The sequence below is a fragment of the Nicotiana sylvestris genome, chromosome 3 (genome assembly GCF_000393655.2).
Source record: "Nicotiana sylvestris chromosome 3, ASM39365v2, whole genome shotgun sequence".
NCBI classification, from domain to species: domain Eukaryota; kingdom Viridiplantae; phylum Streptophyta; class Magnoliopsida; order Solanales; family Solanaceae; genus Nicotiana; species Nicotiana sylvestris.
The window spans coordinates 152,925,412-152,946,952 of record NC_091059.1 but is presented as its reverse complement, the minus strand read 5'-3'; the positions used below and the strand labels follow the sequence as shown (position 1 = coordinate 152,946,952).

General features: G+C 35.0%; 1 protein-coding gene and 1 non-coding gene across 2 annotated transcripts; one reads left to right on the top strand and one right to left on the bottom strand.

The window, feature by feature from the left end:
- The first annotated feature begins 13,748 nt into the window (after positions 1–13,748).
- Positions 13,749–15,326, top strand: LOC104245155 (uncharacterized). Its single transcript, XM_009800723.2, has 2 exons — positions 13,749–14,062; positions 14,777–15,326. The coding sequence occupies exons 1-2, from the start codon at positions 13,901–13,903 to the stop codon at positions 15,314–15,316; spliced, it is 702 nt and encodes a 233-aa protein (XP_009799025.1). The 5' UTR covers positions 13,749–13,900; the 3' UTR covers positions 15,317–15,326.
- A 1,128-nt stretch (positions 15,327–16,454) lies between these two features.
- LOC138888884 (U6 spliceosomal RNA) lies at positions 16,455–16,558 on the bottom strand. The gene has a single exon (XR_011406453.1). It is a non-coding gene; the product is annotated as a U6 spliceosomal RNA (small nuclear RNA).
- Between the last annotated feature and the right edge of the window lie 4,983 nt (positions 16,559–21,541).

Sequence of the window (21,541 nt, the reverse complement as noted above, 5' to 3'; positions counted from 1 at the left end):
TTCGGAATTTTTCTCTCTCTTCAATATTCAGCTTTTTTTTTCTTTCTCTTATTCTCTGTTAATCTCCTTATCTCCGTCCTATAAATCAGTTTCAAGACTTCTATATATATCCCATCCCATAAATCTTTTAACCAATTAAAATCAACCCATTTTCTCTACCAAACCCCTTATCTTCCCACTCATCCCCATTACATTAAATAAATATATCACACCACCCCATTATATTTTGTTCCCCATGCCTAACATAAATAAATACAAGATTCCTCCCCACTAAATTTTGTCTTGTCCCCCCTTTATATTAAACAACTATATCACAACCCACCCCATTACATTTTGTCCCCCATGCTTCATATAAACAATTACAAAATGTATAATTCCTAAACTACCCCTCCGACCTTACTGAAATTACCGAACTACCCCTGAACGTACTGCAAATTACCAAACTACCCCATCAGCTACAACAAATCAATTAATCACACTCAACCAAAATATAGCCAATATGACCAATTTCTACACAAATTTAAACAACAAATTTCATGAACATGATTTCTTCAACATTTCAACAACAAATCACATGAACACAAATTGCACAACAAAGAACAACTAAAATTTGATTGAACAATATTTTTAGCAACATACAAACCTATTTTCAGATTCAACAACAACAACAACAACAACAACAACAACAAACAAGTATATTTAGATTTCTAAATTCAATAATATTGAACTTAAAATCAACCATAACAACATTACAACCAACAATTCCTATATCAAACTTAAACAAGATTATGAGACAAATTCAAGAGATAATCATAAATGATAAACAAGAAATCAAACTATACAAATTTCGGATTCAAGATCAACAAACATAATATGAACATGAATTAAATCTAAAAATAAAAACGACGGATTCAAATGATTAAAACCAACATACTTCCTTTATTACAACTTCAAATAATCAACTAATCTTTCTTAGATTAAATCCAACAAAACTTATAACAAAGATGCATGATTAAAAACATAACTTCGCATTAAATTACTGGACGAACTTCAAACAATGAATAAACATGCATTAAACTCTATTTTAAGCAACATGACGGATTCAAACGATTCAAACAACATTAATAATTTCTAGAAAATACATAACAACATGAAACAAATTGAAGAAATAATCAATTAAATTCAATTTGAATCTAACAAACATTAAACTAACAAATATTTACCTAAACAATAATACAAACATGAAATAAACATGAAAAACAACTAATTAAACTTCCATTTGAAATCTGAAAATTAACTCAACAAAACATATAAATATGAACAAAACCAAAAAAATCAAATATCTACTAACCGGATTGAACGAAATATGTACGGACTGTTTCGACAAGCCTGGACCAAAGCTCGACAAAACGACGACGAACTCGAACAGTGATCGACGACATCGACCAAAACTCATCCATGTACGCGAACTCGACTGGAGTTGACGCCGAAGTGAAGCAACAGTCGACGCAGCAGCGTGGTTTGTTTTAACCTCAGCTGTTCGACGTGCACAGTAGGGTCATGTGGGCCGGGAGCAACTGCTTGTCGAAGGTCGTTCATGGCTTAACGACAGTGAAGCCTGGTGGGTGTTCATGGTTGGTGGTTCTTGGGGTCGCTTGGACGTGATGTTGAGGCAGCAGCGAGGAGAACGCTGAAGCAGAAGCAGCGGGCAGTCCATGGACGAGCTCGAGCTTGCCATGGAGAAGACAAAGCAGCAAAAGGTAGCCATGGTCGAGCTTGAGCTCGTCAATGGAGAAACAACGCTGGGGCGATGGACTATCGTGGTGGTTGTGTCGTTTGGTTGTGTATGTGTGTGTGAGTGTGACGACGTGAGGGGGTGTTCGTGGGGGAGGGTGGTCGACGTTGCAGGCTAGGGTTTGTGGGGGGGGCAGCCATGGATGGGGTGTTTTGGAGCTTGAGGAAGAAGAAGGAAAATGAGGGGGGGTGGCGGATGACTTAGTATAATTTTAGGGTTTTTGGCCCTTTTTTTTTTGTTAAAATGAAAAATGATAGGATGTTGGGTTATGGACTGGGTCGACCCAGTTCGAAATGGACTGGGTCGTTTGGGAAGATTGGGCCATTTTTTGGGCCTGAGGCTTGAAATCGAAGAAGAGGCCCAATTCCGACTTTCTTTATATTTTCGCTCTCTTTTCTTCTTTTATTTCTCTAAAACTAAATTATAAAAATACTTAACTTATTATTAAGAACTAAATTAAGTTATAAAAGCGCAAATTAACTCCAAATAACAATAAACGCATAATTAAGCAATAATTAAGCATAAAATTGTATATTTGGACATTAAATGCTAAAAATGCAAACGATGCCTATTTTTGTAATTTTTAATTTTTGTAAAACAAATTTAATTACTAACAATTGTATAATTAAATCCTACATGCAAAATGTGACATATTTTTGTATTTTTAATAATTTAACAAATAAACATGCACAGACAAACATACAAATATTTACACAAAATATCACAAAAATTCCACACCAAGGAAAATTATTTTATTTTTATTTTTTGGGAGTAATTCTCATATTGGGCAAAAATCACGTGCTTACAGCACGTGTCCTCACCATCTGTGGGAGAATAGAAGACAGAAGTTTAGAATTGATGTCAAAAATATCGCACGACAAGGAGATCAATGAAGTGAAGGATTTTTCCTAAACAGTTACATAGCCTCTCGTAGATAAATACAAACGTCTTCGTACCGATCAGCGAGACTCTAATAAACCGGCGTGTGTTCCGTGACTCCTATGAACCTAGAGCTCTGATACCAACTTGTCACGACCCTAGTTCACCAACCGTGAACATGTCATGACGACACCTAGTCTCCGTGACCAGGTAAGCCTAACACTTGCAGAAACATAATAATTGCGGAAAAATAGAATACCATATTTAATTATCTAAAAAGGAAATTGTACTGAATGCCGCTCGGCATATATGACTCAATATCTCAAGACTAAAATAATCCCAAAACCCGGAAACTCACGGGAAAACATAGGCTACAGAAATGTATAGTGAGGCTCCAAACTCCAGAATATCTAACAAACGGAAGGAAAGAGAACTAAGTACTAAAGATAGAATAAAGAGGGAGACTCGTCGGTCTGCGGACGCAACAGATCTACCTCGAAGTCTCCGTAGTCCTCCTGCCTCACTAATAGTGCGCCTGAGTAGAGGTACCTGGATCTGCACATGAAAACATGCGCAGAAGAGGCGTGAGTACACCACAGCGGTACTCAATAAGTGCCAAGCCTAACCTCGGTTGGGTAGTGACGAGGAAGGTCAGGGCCCTACTGAGGTTATATAAAATATAAAGATGTCAGGATAAGATAAGCAGTGCAATTGAGAACCTACAGTAAGAATCTATGCAGGATAATAAGAGTACAATAACGGAAATAATGATGAAAGCAAGCCATAAGGAAAGTAACCGGGGATCTTTAAGTATCCCGAGGATCTCTTAGTATCCTCGACATGTACTAGGGATCTCTTGGTATCCTGAGGATCTCTCGGTATCCTCAATATAAGCCAGGGATCTCTTGGTATCCCGAGGATCTCTTGGTATCCTCAATATGTATTAGGGATCTCTTGGTATCCCCAATATGTACTAGGGATCTCTCGGTATCCCGAGGATCTCTCAGTATCCTCAATATATGTGCCGGGATCTCCCGGGAATCTAACCCGTAGTCCCAAAGTAAATGTGCAGGGGGAATCTCTCGGGAATCTAACCCGTAGTCCCAAAGTAAATGTGCAGGGGGAATCTCCCAGAAATCTAACTCGTAGTCCCAATTTAAAACACAGAGCAGCAACACAAGAATATTAAATTAAACGTTAATTTCGTACCAAGTAAACATTTACTTCTAGCCTAACATGCTTCACATAATGCAATTCAGGCAATTTAAGCAAATAGGCAATTAAGTCAACTAAACATGCCTTTCTAGACTAGCAACATGCTAAATTCACAAGTAGAATAAAACAAGAAAAGAACTCAATTGAAATACTTAAGGAAAAACCGGATTTTCAACAATTAGCTCAAGTACGCGCTCGTCACCTCACGTACAGGGCATTTCAATTATCAAATATAGCACATCCTAAGGGGAAAGGTCCCCCACACAAGGTTAGACAAGCCACTTACCTCGAATGCTCCAAACTCAACTCACGCTTCTAGAATAGCTTTACCCCTCGAATTCACCACCCAACCGCTCGAATCTAGTCACAAATTGCTTGAATGCATTAATAATTACTATTGGAACTAACCCCAATGCATAAAAATAGTTTTTACAAGGTTTTTTCCAAAAAGGTCAAAAATACCCCCGGACTCACGTGGTCGAAACTCGAGGTTCGGACCAAAACCCGGTTACCCATTCTCCCACGAATCCAAATATATGTTTTGTTTTGAAATCGGACCCCAAATTGAGGTCCAACTTCTCAATTTGTAGAAAACCTAGGTTCTACCCAAAACACCCAATTTCCCCATGAAAATCTTTGATTTGAAGTTGAAATCATGTCAAAAGATGTTAAGAAGTGAAGAAATTAAGTTAGAAATCACTTATCAATGGTTTTGGAGAAGAAAAGTTGTTTGGAAAATTGCCTCTTAGGTTTTGGGTTTTTGAATAGTGGAAAAAATGACTGAAGTCCCGAATATATATACTTTTGCTGGGGGCTGGCGCGGACCGTGCAGAAATGCACCGCGGTCGCGCCGAGGGAGGGAAGAAGTGGGCTTTCTCTGAACCCACCCAGCGCGGACTGCACCAATTTAGTGCGCGACCGCGCTGGTCGACCCTCTGAACTCCACCACGCGGACCGCACAGAAAAGCACCGCGGCCGCGTGATTTCCAGCGCGGACCGCGCGGAAATGACCGCGGCCGCACTGGGGCCTGCAACATCTAAACCTGCATTTTTAAGCCTAAGACCTCCCGGGCTCCACTCAAAACTCACCCGAGCCCTTGGGGCTCCAAACCAAACATTCATATGATCTCGAAAACACCTTACGGACTTACTCGTGCGATCAAATCTCCAAAACGACATCATATACATAGGATCAAGCCTCGAAACACATGATTTTCTTTCAACTTTCATAAAACTCAAATTCCCCATTTTAAGTCCGAAACATGTCATATGACGTCTGTTTTTAGCCAAACTTTACAGATAGTGCTTAAAACATATTTAAGACTCGTACCGGGCGTCGGAACCAAAATACGAGCCCGATACCACAGTTTTCTGATCAATTTTCTTCTTCCTTTTCCTTAATTAATTTCAGAAAATAATTTCACACAAAAATTTATTTCTCGGGCTTGGGACCACGAAATTTGATTCCGGGCACACTCCCAAGTCTCATATTTTTCTACGGACCCTCCGGGATCGTCGAATCACAGGTCCGGGTCCATTTACCCAAAATGTTGACCGAAGTCAATATTATGCATATTAATATCAAAATTCATCAAATTTTCACATAATTCGCATATTTCAACATAAAAGCTTTCCGGCTACGTGCCCGGACTGCGCACACAAATCGAGGCAACTAACAGCGAGGTTTTCAAGGCCTCGGAAGCACGAAACAAGGAAGAATTACGGTAATGACCCTTTGGGTCGTCACAGAAGAAAGAAGAAAAGAAAAGAAAAGAAACCTTATAAGTGTTTCTTCAATAATGGGCTAAAGGTTGAAAAGTTTCTTTCAAATTTTATACAACCTGGAACAAATCGGATAAGAACTTACAATGAGATTTTTACCTAGCTATACTATAATAGAAACCTATTTACTACATTTATTTAAATTCCTTATTAATTACTTTATATACCTATATTTACTAGTTTTATACAAAATCATAAAAAGGAGGAAATGAAACATACCTTAAATACAGGATATCAGTTACACATAATCCTCCTACATTTAAGATACTCTTCCTTTTTCAAAGGATTACAAAACATCATCCGTCTTTGTACTTACCTACCATAAGAAACCCACTGATACCCAAAATCATCACCTCTCTTTCATACAAATCAACCAATATCTCTCTCCCCCCCCTCATACAAATCAAACTATTATCTCTCTAAAATTATAGCATCATATATTTCTCTGAATCAATTCCACCAACAACCATTAAAAAGCTTCAACTATTGACAAATCTATCAACATTATCTCTGAAATTGTAGGTGGAGGGGTCTGCCATTGACATACCATTAAAAAGCTTCGAAGTTTTGAATTAGATATTCAGATTTTACGAATTTGTGATTTTTTTGGATTGGGTGTTCTTGAAAATGATTGAAAATATCCTTTAGAGTTTATATCTCAATTTTAAGAGAGATATGTTAAGTTTAAAGTTGGGTTTAGGTTGAATCTCTTATTGAAACTCGAGGAAGAAGAAGTTTCAGAATTGTATTACGATTGTATGATAAATGTATCATAATTGTATCTGAGTTGTATTTGATATGTCAATACCTAAGAAAATTATGGTACAATACTAATACTATTAAAATACAATATTGTATCATAATTTAAGTTTAGAGTTGGTTCTAGGTGGATGTTTTAAATTGAAACTTGAAAAATATGAAGATCAAAGTTGTATCATAATCAAGAGTTTTATCATAATTGTATCGCAATTTGTATCTAAAACAATATATGATACAATACTAATACAAATATAATACGATATTGTATTAATTTAAGTTTAAAATCGGTTTTAAGTTGTATCATAATTGTATCAAAATTGTGTAAGAATACTTTCGGGATTATATCAAATTTGTATTTTAATAATGAGTAGTTGTGAGTTCATGACAAATTTCACAGTTTATATCACAAATATATGATAATTATATATTAATTTATTTGTATTTTATCAGGTATTATTTTCGATATTATTGTACCATCGTCAAGCTAGATACAATTGTGATACAAGTATGATACAATTATGTTTTACGCATTGATATATCTGATATAATTCAAATGCAATTATAATACAGTTATCATACAATCCCTGAATATTTTTTCATTTTCAGTGTTGTCCGGTCTCCCAACAAAAGAACGATGCAATTGATAATTTAATAGTATAAAGCTATCGCCAATGGTGGAAAGAGAGAAAATGGAGGCGTAGATTAAGAGAATTTGATGTTAAAAAAAAAGAGAGAGAAGAGGAAAGGGGAAAAAGGATACAATTAAATCCCTTAATTGAAGGCACTAATAATGAGATGAGAGCCTTTTAAGGAGAAATCTACACAAAATGTAAGAAAAACCTAGATACTTATTAAAAACTACAAAGCATAGAGAATATTGATAAATAAGTTTCCAATATAATATAGCTAGGTAAAAATCCCAACTTTAAACCTAGGCCATTTTAGGTTGGGCTCTTGCCTCTTGGGCCAAGTGACAAGAGCTGTAATTCTTCATATCTGCTCTTATCTTAGAGAAAAATACCCTCCTAGCCCTCAAAATTTTAAGAGCCTATGTTTTTACCCACTTACATGAAATGGCCTTTCGGCCCAATTTATTTGTAACTTGTAGTCATTATCTATTTCCAATGCATTTATCTTCCCAAGACAACATTTAATCATAGCCTTTTTATCTTTCTTTCATTCTATCCAATGCACGCCTTTTTATCTTTCTTTCATTCTATCAAATGCACAGATTTTTCTTCTCATTACCACTTTCATTCCTATCCTCTTTCTCACCCCTTTCTTTCTTTGTCTTCTTCGTATTCCTTTTATCTTTCTTTGATTTTTTTATTTTCCTTCCCTTCTCTATTTCCCATTTCAGATCTATATTTTTCTCTTTATTTTTTATTTCATACTGGAAAAACTTCTTTTAGTATCTAGAAAAATCACAAATTTTTTAATTCAATTCTTAGAAAGATTTACTTAATTACGATGCATGATACAAGAGTGACAGCAAAAGTTGTGGGTTTTCTAGTCAACCTTCTTCTACTTCTTCTTCTTCTGTCATAATAGTATTTTGTGAGTGAAGAATTTTTACAGTGAGTATCGATGGTGGGTCTGAATTTAATGGGGTAGCTGGATGTAAATATATATATATATATATATATATATATATATATACAATGTATTAAATATTTTATATACACATTGTATAAATTTTATATATAAGTGTATCTTGTATTTCTCAGTGTATATTATAAAAATTATATATAAGTTGTATAAAAATTGTATATATACTATTATATTGTATAAATTTTATATATAAAGTGTATCCTCTATATTTTAGTGTATCCCTAATGTATCATAGTGTATATTCACTATATAGTGACAATCTGTTTTGTATATATTTTGTATAGTGACAGTCTATTTAGTATATTTTTTGTATAATGAAAGTCTATTTGTACATATTTTGTATATTTTTTGTATAGTGAAGACTATCCATGAGATAAAAAATTAAAGAGAATTGAGACCTAAAGTTAGACTATGCATTAGTTTCCGCCATCTTTGTGTTCTCCTACAAAATGCAATAAATCAAAAACCTTCAGCTCCATTACCGTTGCTATGGCCACAACAACACAAAGAAACCTCTCAATTTTCTACACTAGAAGACACTTCACCGTCGTCGGAGCCAAAGTTGTCGGAACGAGGTCCCGTCAGCATCGGAGATTGGAAACTTACTCGTCGTCGCTTCAATTACAAAAGCCTTGACAGCACCATGAGGAAAACGTAACCTAAAAAAATACAACGATTCAATTCCCCTATCAGAAACCCTAGTCCTCCAGATCCTCTTGGCTTTAGGTATGTATAGTACAATGGCATTGAAGATCTCAAATTCCTGCTTCTTATCTTAGATTTTATTTTTCTATTTTGGAACTTGAGTTGAAATTGGAGAAGAGCGGTTTTTGGATGAAGGACGGAAGTGTGTAAAGATGGGGTTTGAAATATAAGGAAGGACTATGTTTCGGTGATAATTGGGTCAGTGGCTAGCCTTTTAATTAGTTTTGGGCTATAAAATGCATACTGCAATTTTGTGGCTAGCGCATGATATTAATTTTCAACGGCTGGCCATAAATGAAGTTTGCTCTTTATCTTACAAACAAGTCGAAACATGCCCGTAAAAGATCCTCAATTAATATTAAAATACCGAGAGCTTTAAATTTTATAAAGCTCATTTGGAACATATTCACCTCAATTAAATTTAAATAATATGAGTTTTGCAACTAGAATATTATGGAGCATTTAAATTTTGAATATACTTATTTTATTTATTTAATCTCCACTTTGGAGAATGGGGGTGTTTCAGAAAACTCACAATATTTTCGGTGTTGGCTGATAAAGTGTAATGATGTTTTGTTGTTGTTGAACGGTTCATACTGTTGAAGGTATAATTAAATAAATAGAAGTGTTCTCTGTCTATCCGCTTAATCTTTCAAGATGAGACAGTCACACATCTCCATATGGTATTAGAGTAGGAATAGATCGTACGACTAATTCATGGACAGAATTATAATATCTTTCACTTGCACACATATGTGTTTGTCATTGAATTATTGTGGTGCAGAATGTCATTTGCAGGTTTTAGTGATGACTATTTTAGTTACTAGGTTGAGTCTGTTCGTTGTTTCCCATTGTAGTGGTTCGTTTTATATATTCTTGGGGGATCCCATTGGAACAATGTAGGTGTACATATGTAGAATCCAATAATAAATGCTTATATTGCGAGTGCTGAATGACACTCCACCCAAAGTTGGATGTTTGATTTGAAATTGGTTTCTGAGGACTCATCTTTTCCTCCTTGTTTTCTCATTCAAAATATACAGTTCAACTGTGAAGCATCTGGAGTACATGTTATTTGGTTTACATTGCATTTTTTCTTTATTGTGTTTTCCTTGATAAGTTGCACAGTATTTTCACCTCTTCTTGAAAACAAATATAGAAAACATAGGGTGTGTTTGGTATAACGGATAATGTTTTTTTGGAAAACAAGTAGTAATCTTATTTATTTTTCGGTGTTTGGTACGCAAATTAAGGAAAATGACTTCTCAAAAGTATTCATAAATAATTTAGATATAATAAACATGAAGCCATAAACTTTCAAACCAACACCTTCCTAATCCACAAATTTCATAAACTTTCAAACCGCTAAACTATCGAAATCGCAGAATTTCGAACCCGTAAACTTTATAATTTCTAAACCCGTAAACTTCCAAATACATAAACCTCTGAACTCATAACTTTGGAACTTGTAAAATTTTGAACCTTTAAACAGATAAAAAAAAAACTAAAACTGAAAATATATTTAAAAAATATTTTTTCCCGGGAAGGGATGGGGGGGGGGGGGGGCAAAAAAATAAAAAAGCAGAAATTTGAAATTACAAAAAAAAAAGTAAATTTGTGTGTGTGTGAGTGTGTGTGGAGGGGGTGCAGAAAAACGAAAAAACAGAAATTTAAAATTGCAAAAAAAAGGTAAATTTTTTTTTTTGCGTGTGGGGGTAGGGTGGAGGGGTAGTAGGGTGGGTGGTAACAGAAAAATTGAAAATTGAAAAAGAAAGCTTGTTTTGGAGAAAGGGGGTGGGGTGGGGGTGGGGCAAAAAAATGAAAAAAAACATAAATTTAAAATTACAAAGAAAAAGTAAATTTTTGTATGTGTGTGTGTGGGGGTGCAGAAAAACGAAAAAACAGAAATTTGAAATTGTAAAAAAAATAAAATAATTAAGGTAAATTTTTTATTTGCGTGTGGGGGCGGGGTAGAGGGGTAGTAGGATGGGTGGTAAAAGAAAAACTGAAATTTGTAAAACAAAAAACCTTTTTTGGAGAAAGGGGGTGGGGTGGGTAAGGTTGAGATGGAGTTTTGAAAAATATTTTCCCTTCTCTTGATAAGGAAAACATTTTCCTCAAATCGGAGGAAAATGAGTTGATAAATAAAATATTTTTCAAAACATTTAAGCCAATTCGTACCAAACACACCCATAGTCTCTTTCATTCTTGGTCCCTCTATTTTTTATTTCAAAACTCATGTCTTGTCTGATTTTTGCTACTGGTGATATTTGATTTCAAAGACATCAATCCTTCCTCCCTCTCTAGTTATTTTGAGGTGTAACGGCTGATGTTAGAATTGAAGCCACTCTAATATTAGAGTTGCACTTTGATGCTTGAGGAGATCTAAAATATTTGAGGTAACTGCTTATGTTCCCTTCTTTTACTGGTCTGCCAGCATAAGCATTACTTGTCTTTATGCTTTAGCTTACTCCTAGCGAACATGGTATGCTAATAATTATTGGATTTTTTTAGGGGGGCTTCCGGTACTTTCTGTTACAGGTTTCTAACATGATTGATGACTGCTGGACTCTAGTTGTAATACACAAATTAAATACTCAGGTTATGAGGATAAGAGGATTCCTTGCTATTATATTTCCTAACATGATATGCATTCAAAAAGCAGCATATGCATCTATGCTCCATGCAGATTAATGTTCTTTGCCGTGTAATTTTACTATTATTCATGATGCTTTTTAAATTCAAAGTAAGTTGAGTCATTTTATGCCACTTATCACAACAGCCAGCTCCCCTGGTTTGGTTGTTTGATTTTGTGTTCAGATCCTCTGTAATTTAGGGCAAGGGGATGCAGAATTTCTAGAATTCCAGCTAGTAGCTGGAAGCCAGCTCTCTACAGATGTTAAGCTGCTTGTGCTGTACAATTTTTTTTGTTATAAAAGTTTCATCTCTAAACATTCATTGAGTGTCACCACTCACCAGCATAGACAAGTTGTTTATGTGACTTAAGACAAGTCATTTACAAGCGCATCTATCAAGTTTGCCAACAACAAAGGTATTCTCTGTTTACATAAAGTATGCTAGTATAATAAGAAAAGGATCTTCACATCATTTTTACTATTATGAAACAATCTTTATCTTTCATTCCATAAGCACCAAAAGAAGCATTGTGGTGATATTTCCCAGGCTTCCCTCCTTTCACTGCCAATTTCTATATATTATCCATCTTGTGATTACTTCATTCATAGTCCTTGGTGACACTCACAATATATTAAACACAGAGAATACGACGTTCCCCAGCTGAACAATTCTAGGTAGCCTTTAGACCAGAAACTGTTCGGTTTTGGAAGAATTATTTTTGGCTATGCTTCTCATAGAAAATTGAGTTTTTGGATTTAGTGTTTTAGAATTATTTTGATGCTTTCATATTGACAATTGTAAAACGCGATTCCTCTTTTTCTTGCTGTACAGACTTCCTCCCATTATGTAGTTTTATGAAGTTTTTTAATTCTCTTTGGTGGTTAATACTTCCCTAACGACTACAAAATGTTCTCTGCAGTTTCGCCCCTTAACTGGAGTTGGGGAAGTATGCAAGCTAACAATCTACAAGTCAGGGAATTTTTTTTGATGGACAATAATAACGAAATATTGTTATAAAGAAGTTTAACTGTACTACGTGCATCATAAGATCTCTTGAATGCATTGTTGTCAAAAATGTTGAAAAGGTTAAGGCGGCGTGAACAAACATTTAAAATTTCTTTTATGATTAAACATTTTAAAATATCTTTCACGGATTGAACTTTGCGTCAAAAGCTGTTTCCATTAATGGGTTGGTAACGGAAAGAAGCAAGTTATTAATGGATGACTTCTAATTTCATGTGACCATCAATGACTCCACTAAATGCAAAATGAGCAAGAGCACTGATTTGTTTACATTAATTAATTATCTGGCGTCATTCATCAATTTTCATCTAACACCACTGACGCAAAAATTATTATTTATTCTTGAACTTAAAAAGATATGACGGCAATAGTAAATACTACTAATTTGTTTTATTAACGAAAACTGGGGGTTTCCGTTCAAGGCAGGGTCAATTTGGAAGCAAACAAGTGAGACTAACCAGAAAATAGTTTCTTTTCCTTTTGTTGGTACCTTTTTTGTGGATCGCTTTACCACTTGATCCATGTCTCATACGTTTGAAATAAACGATTAATAGTTATGTGCGTGACCAAATTCTATTCCCGATTCTTTTTATTTGTTATTTTACCCAAAAAAACAATTCGATCCAAAATATTTGTCACTTTAAAAAGTTAAGAAGGTATTAGTTATTTTTTAATTTCTTATTTATTATTCTAAGAAGATATATAGCCATCAATCACTCATTAAAAAAAGAAAAAGAAGTATGAGTATCTTAGTCAAATATATTTGTTATGATTTATGTTATTAAAATGAATTTTGTAACTAGTGTATTGAAAAAAACACACGAAGGACAATATGGAGTGGTGACACCCACCCGTAAAGATTGGTTTACGACTCTCAATGTAGTGGTACCAAAATATTATACGATCGAGTTTAGTAAATGGAGATCCAAGAATATACTTTTTGTTCTTTTCTCTGAACTTTCTCTTAGGCCTACTAGATCTGACTTTTGTTTGTCAAAAAAGAATAAATAAATTAACGAAAGAGTTACACTTTTGCTGATAATCCCTCCGTCATATTAGAGGAGGTAATTTGACTCGGTACAGAATTTATAAAAAAAAAATTTTAAAACTTGTGGTATTAAAAACTTAAGGGGTGAAAAGTTTATGAGACCATGACATTTGTGTGGCTATAAAAACTTCTAATTAAAATGAATGAGTAAAATAAAAAAATTAAAGTTAAATTATGTAGCTAATCTAATATGACAGGTAGGGAGTATTAATTTTTAGTCGAATTACGAGGCACCAGTACAGCATTCAACTACTCAAAAGCCGAGGTAGGTAGTGAGATTCGTGTCACAATTGGACTCTCCCTCTCCCTCCATTTAAGGCATGAGAGTAGTAAGAATCAGATTACCCAAATTTACAGCACAATAAAAAGCTAAGGCCAAACAAGAATTGTGGAGACTGATACATTCACTTTAGAGATTTCTGACTTCAAATCGAAACTCCATTCAAATGGAGAAAGAAATTCTGGATTACGTCTTGGTACCAGTAGGGTTGCTATTTATGGTGGCTTATCACATATGGCTTCTTAATCGCATTCTTAAACACCCTAATCGTACTGTCATCGGCATTAATTCCATTAATCGTCACTTCTGGGTTCGTGCTATGATGGAGGTAAATTCGTCTAATTTCCCTTACATTTACTAATTCCAATCCATTTAATCTTTTTCCCCAGAGATAATTGTTGCATGCAACCATGTATACGTGTTTAATTAGAAACTGTTGCACCACAACAACAACATGCAAACTGTTGCAACCATGTAAATTCTCACATGTGGTGTCTTGGAAGGTAATGTGTACGCAGAGCTTAGAGGCAGATCTAATATTTCTAGAACATGGGTGCACCACTAAAGAAAGGAGGAGGAAAAAGTGTAAAGTGGGAATTGATCGTTGTTTCTTTGAGTAAATAATTAAGTATTGAACCAAGTCCAACATTCAACATTTATGGAACATGGGTGCCAATACATAATATTGGATCAGTTCTATGAAATACATACATAAAATGCCTAATTTGATGGAAAGATCATGAGTTCACATGCCCTATAATTGAGGCTATAGATCGTCCCCTAGCATACCTTACCCCTACCTTGTGCAGGTAAAGTCATCATAGAGAGGCTCTTTCCAGAGACCCTCGGCTCAGGCAAACTGTTGCACCAACTAATTTTATATGCTACTACGGGCTACTTCTGTTTCTGTATGTATTTGTATGACACTTTTTATGAGTTCATTTAATTTTAAACTTTGTATTGAATCAAATTATTTCGTATAAATTGACACCGAGGGCATACTATTTTGAAATTTCTAATAAATCAATGAATGTAACTGCAGGACGCGTCGAAGAATGGGGTTCTAGCAGTACAAACGTTAAGGAACAACATAATGGCATCAACCCTTTTGGCATCTACAGCTATTATGCTTAGTTCTCTAATCGCCGTCTTAATGACTGGCGGAAGCAAAGGTCGTTCTATCGGATTTCATGTTTACGGCGATAAGAGCGAGCTTTGTTTATCAATTAAATTCTTCTCTATATTGGTATGTTTTATGGTTGCATTTTTGTTTAACGTGCAATCAATCAGGTATTATAGTCATGCTAGTATACTTATCAACGTACCTTACAAGAAGTTGGATTGTTCAAGACATATTGTGACGGCGGAATATGTAGGGAGGACAGTGAATAGAGGCAGCTATTTCTGGTCACTTGGACTGCGCGCTTTTTATTTTTCGTTTCCTCTATTTTTGTGGATCTTTGGCCCTATTCCTATGTTCCTCTGCTGTATTTTCCTGGTTTTTATGCTTTATTTCCTGGATGGTAGTTCAGATTTTGGGTGGGTTGCAGCAACTGATGTGGACACCCACCAGACTGCTTAGTAATTTTTTTTTTGTTTGGGGGGGGGGGGTGGGCAGTTTAGATTCAATCAAAGTTGCATTGAACTGCTTGTGTACTTTTTGTAATGGCATATTCAGTAATGTGGAATTTTGTTATGTTTTGTGCCAGTTAAAAAATTCGCAATCCAAGTTGCAATTCTTTAATTGAAAGTACGGATTATAGTGTCAGGACCTTTTTATAATAATATTTTTATATAACAATCATTCACTATAAAAATCAAATTTAATATTATATTATAATATGTATTCTTTATAATAACACTTCGCTATAGCAAACGAGGCTCTTATAAATAGATTTGACCGTAATACTATTGTAATGGGACAACCTCGAATACGAAACGTATGCTCCAAGTCTTAAGGACACTTTCAGTCCTTATCATTTTTAACTCGTCTGGGGTCACATTTTTTTGTCATTTAGCTAAACGAATTCGGGCAAAAGAAAGGAATATTACTCCGTCAGTTTAAAAGAAATTGTTTAGTTTAACTTGGTACAAAACTTTAACAAGGAAGACTTTTAAGGCATGCAGTCTTAAATAAGCAATAGCATTTGTGTGGCTGTAAACTTTTGAAATTTGTGGTTTTAAATTTACTATAGTATTTGTGTGACTACAAGTGCTTACTATTATTTGAAATGTGTCAATATTTTGAAACGGAATAATAAGAAAATAGTGTCAATCTTTTTTAAACGGAGCGGGTGATTATTTTACTTCAAATATACCTATTACGGGAAGAAGGTGCATTGTCATTAATATCTCACTTGAAGAGGAAATATGTAACAGTCCAGCTTGCTAGTGATATTATTCGTTCTGGATTTACGTCCTCACGGGTTTAAAATGCGTCACTAGGGTTTAAGGCCTGTCTACTTATATACCTATCATCTCTCGTATTTTGTTGATGTGGGATTTGCCTAGGGTGTCACATACACCCCCTTAGGGACTCAGCGTCCTTGTTGAGGTTTGTCCTACCACCATTCAAGGTTGCACGCGAAGTGGCTCGGATACTATATGTAACAGCCCAGACCGCTAGTGATACTGTCCGCTCTGGATCTAGGTCCTCACGGGTTTAAAACGCGTCACTAGGGTCTAAGGCATGTCTACTTGTATACTCACCATCTCTCTTTAAAAATTTGAACCATTTCTCAATTTGTGTGTGTCATCCTTGCGTAGGGGCCATGCTAATTTCTTTATATCATTCCAATTTTTTTTGAATGTCCTCGAAGGAACCATCACAATACGTTGTTTTAATTAAACAATCGGATTCCCCTTGTCCGCACCAGTTCTGAGTTGGCTGTTCGACGCATTCAGCGCTCCGGGGAATCCGACTGTTTAATTAAAACAAAGCATTGCGATGGTGCCTGCAGATATTTATGCAACTCCCTAAGGGGGTGTATACGACACCTTAGGCAAATCCCACATCGACAAAATACGGGAGAGATGGTGTGTATACAAGGAGACAGGCCTTAGACCCTAGTGACGCGTTTTAAACCCATGAAGACCTAGATCCAGAGAGGACAATATCACTAGCGGGCTGAGGTATTATATATGGTATTAGAGTCACTCCGCGTGCAACCTTGAACGGTGGTGGGACAAACCTCAAGGACGCTGAGTCCTTAAGAGGGTGTATGTGACACCCTAGGCATCGGCAAAACACGGGAGAGATGGTGAGTATATAAGTAAACAAGCCTTAGACCCTAGTAACGCGTTTTAAACCCTTGAGGGCTTAGATCCAGAGCGAACAATATCACCAGCGGGCTAGGCTCTTACAAAATATTTAAAAATAAAACCTTGAACGGCAAAAAAGAAGTGGAGGAGGAGTCAATGTTTTTGGCACCTATCGAGGCAACTAAGCAAACCTAGCGCAAATAAATGGACTATAATGTCTCTCAGAATCTAGCAGTTGACTTTTTTTTATCAAATTTAGCATACTCAAATAAATGTAAGAGCAATTGAACGAGGAGAAAGCAGATCGTCGACCGAGCAACAACGAAGTCCCATATTTTGGCCACACTGCCTCGTAGTCGCATATGACAATGGAATTAATGAAATGAAATTATTGTTTGCTCACTAACATTGGCGCATATTGGCACAACAGCAAATCTCGATTAAATTTCCTCCTCGGCAAAAATCTCAAGAGATAAAAATGTCTACTCAAACAGCATTAAGATGCATCTATAGTAACGTTATATATGCTACTACAGTATCGAATTACCGATACTGGAGGTTTTCATTTCGTGCTGCTGCCGCCTCAGTTGTTTTTCGTAAATTTCTGTATGTTTGATTAATAATGCTGTATTCTTTAATCCCCCATTTTTCTGGTTATGTAAGCAACTTGTGATGGAGACCATTAGTGATAATCTACTAGTTATTGCCAATGTTACACTTGGTTAAAATGAGCATGTTGCAGGTAATCAATAATGCTTAGTCCATAGACTTCAAAAAGTGAACTTTGCCACAAATGCTATACCCCTAAATGAGTGCATGACATTGAAAGAGGAATTTGTTAATGGGTGACTGCTAATTGAAAGGCAAAATGAGGAAAAGCACGATATTTACATTTAATTTTCTCTCGTCATTCATCAATTTTCTAGTACAATCGGACAAACTAGTTGTAAAATAAAATTACTACAAGTACCTTTTGTCAGACAAAAACGTAGCCTACATCTAACACCACTGATACAAGAAATATTAAAAACTAGGGAACTTTCTGCGCTTCGCACGATGATAAAAATCACAATAATTTATAATTAGTTTATATAAAAGAGGAAAATTTTGAACAATATGAATACAAAATTAGCTACAAACATTGATAAAATCCCCAATATAAATTTTTTAGTAGAATTAGAGCTTTGATAAACTACATTTTTTAATCAAATTTTTAAGAAAATATTTCATATATTTTGTGCATGGGGAAGATTAATAGAGAAAAAATCGGAAATAAGTTTTTATTTCTCTTTACTTTTTTTGTTTTTATTTTCCGTCAATTGATCTTCTTTTACTTTCTCTTTTCATTTCTTAATCCCTCTCATTTCTCAATCAATCTAAAAAGGCTCTATCCTCTATTTTTTCTATCTTTTTATTTTCTTTTTCTCCCTCTGTTACTTCCTTTATTAATTACTTTTTTTTCTCTTTCTCCCTAGTCCCTTCTCCTATGGTTACTCCAAAAAATATAAACTTTTCTCACTTCTTGATGTTTATAAATTTTTATTGTTTCCTCTTCATTACCTTCAAAATATACAATAATTTTTTTTTTATGTCAACATTTTGATCACTCGTCATATAAATAGAGAAAGATAACTCTCTAGAAGAGAGAACTTTCAAAGTGGATAATAGTCGAAAAAAGAGAAAACTGTTATGAAATATAACTCAAAGTAGCAATATGGAATAAGGAAATAAAAGTAATTTAGTAAAAGATGAATAAGAAATGAAGATAGAGAGAAGGAAGAGATTTTTTTCTTTAATTGTGTGTATTTTCCTATCTATTACAAGACCTTTATATAGGCATGAAAAATGAAGAAAATATGTCATGGAATATGTCATTGAACATAGAAAATATGTCATTGAATATATCATTAAGCATTTGACATGAGGATCATGGAGGAAGAGTAGACATCCACCATAACATGATATTTATCATAACACTCCCCCTTGGATGTCCATAAATAATGTGCCTCGTTAAAATCTTATTAGGAAAAAACCCTATGAGAAAAAAAATCCTAATGAAGGAAAAAGAGTACACATATTTAGAAATACGCCTTTTGGTTGCCTCGTTAAAAACCTTGCAAGGAAAACCCGGTGGGACAAAACCTTGTAAGGGAAAAAGAGTACACCGCGTATTAACTCCCCCTGATGAGAGCATCAGTTCACATCCTTCAGCCTTCGCATCCCAATCTTGTATATTAGTTTCTTGAAGGTTGACATCAGTAGAGATTTGGTGAACAAATCAACCATATTATCACTTGAACGAATCTGTTGCACATTGATATAACCATTCTTTTGAAGATCATGTGTGAAAAATAACTTTGGTAAAATGTGCTTTGTCTTATCTCCTTTTATAAATCATCCCTTCAATTGGGCTATGCATGCTGCATTGTCTTCATACAAAATTATGGGTAGTTTGTCATACTTCAAACCACATTTGTCTCAGATAAGATATATTATAGACCTCAACCAAATACATTCCCGACTTGCTTCATGAATAGAAATTATCTCAGCATAATTAGAAGAAGTAGCCACGATTGATTGCTTAGTCGATCGCCAAGATATGACAGTGCCTCCACATGTAAACACATAGTATATTTGAGATCAAGCCTTGTGTGTGTCAGATAAATACTCTACATCGGCATAACCAACAAGATCAAGATTGCAATCATTGCCACAAAATAAGCTCACATTGGTAGCCCCTTTTAGATAATACAATATGTGTTTGATTTCACTCTAATGTCTCCTTGTAGGAGCAGAGTTATATCTTGTTAAGACATTAACTGAAAATGTTATGTCATGCCTTTTAGTGTTAGCAAGATACATTAGTGCATCAATTGCACTAAGATATGGTACTTAAAGACCAACAAGTTCTTCATTATTTTCATGAGATCGGAATGGATCTTTATTTATATCGAGTGATCTCACAACCATCGGGGTACTAAATGGATGTGCTTTATCCATATAAAATCGCTTTAAAATCTTTTCAGTGTATGCTGATTGATTGATAAAAATTTCATCTTTCATATACTCAATTTGTAGACCAAGACAAAATTTTGTCTTTCCAAGATCTTTCATTTCAAATTCTTTCTTTAAATAGTTTACTGCTTTAGGAAGCTGCCTGGGAGTTGTAATGATATTTGAATCAACATACACAAAGATTATAACAAATTCAAATCCAGATTTTTTATAAAGATACAAGGACGAATTGAATCATTCTTGTACCCTTTTTTCAATAGGTACTCACACAAGTGATTATACCACATGCGCCTTGATTGTTTCAATCCGTATAAGGATTTTTGAAGCTTTATTTAATAGATTTCTTGGAAACATTAATATGCTTCAGAACAATTTTAATCCTTCAATGATTTCCATTATACGCATATCAAGTTTTCATGTATTGCCAGATTAAAACCTGAAATAATTATATCCACCATAAGAGAACATGTCTCCATATAATCAATGTGAGGATATTTACTAATTTTCTTGTGTCAAAAGTCATCTTTATGTCTATCGACATGAACTTTTTTGCACAAGAACACATTTATACCTCCATTGGCTTTATACTTTCAGGTGTTGGGACTATCCGCCCAACTTCACATTTTTTCAAGTGAAGTCAATTTTCATTGCGTATTTTTCATTTGGCCAATCATTTATCTGTCCAAATTTCATGACAGATTTGAGCTCAAGATCCTCGTCAATATTAATAATATTGAGCGCTACATTATGTTAACAATATCGCTGACGATCATTTTATATCGGTTCAATTATTACACAATAAAGACATAACTTATTGAGATCTCTCTATCTCATTATTTTCAGGTACCTGAGCCTCTCACATGAGGTCTTACGAAGTATTATGTCATGGTTCTCTTCTAGAGCACTTGCCTCCTTATTATGACCATTTTGCCCCTCTTCTTCTTCAAGGAGTTTTATCTTTGGAACCGATCGGCCTGTTTCGCTTCATGCATGCCATAGACTCTGTCCCTCATGGACTTTATTCTAGTTGGAGCATTAACAGCTGAAATATGACATTTAGCTTTAGGTCAGCAAATGCGTCTGTCAATAATTTATAAATTAATTATCACTTGAACTTCAAGTTCATATATTCTTGTACGAGGATCTATATGTATTCATAATAATTCATTTCACGTATTGTCACACTTCTTTTTTCACCCGCGCCCGCAAAGGCGCAGAGGGAGTTTTTCCAATTAAAGGACAATCGAAACAGGATTCATTATTTAATTCAGAGTCGCCACTTGGGAGATTTATGGTGTCCCAAGTCACCGGTTGAATCCGGAATCAAGAAAAAGATTGACTCTGTATTACAGTCCGTGAACCAAAAATCTAAGTAAGGAATTCTGTTAACCCGGGAGAAGGTGTTAAGCATTCCCGAGTTCCGTGGTTCTAGCACGGTCGCTCAACTGTCATATTCGGCTTATTTATCTGATTTTAATACATGTTGAACCTATGTGCAAATTTTAACTGTTTACCGCTTTTATTATTATTA

Excerpts from the sequence above, each read along its gene's own strand:
- LOC104245155 (XM_009800723.2), top strand. The coding sequence starts at position 13,901 with ATGGAGAAAGAAATTCTGGATTACGTCTTGGTACCAGTAGGGTTGCTA. Across the intron at positions 14,063-14,776 it reads GGGTTCGTGCTATGATGGAG|GACGCGTCGAAGAATGGGGT; the intron begins GTAAATTCGTCT and ends ATGTAACTGCAG.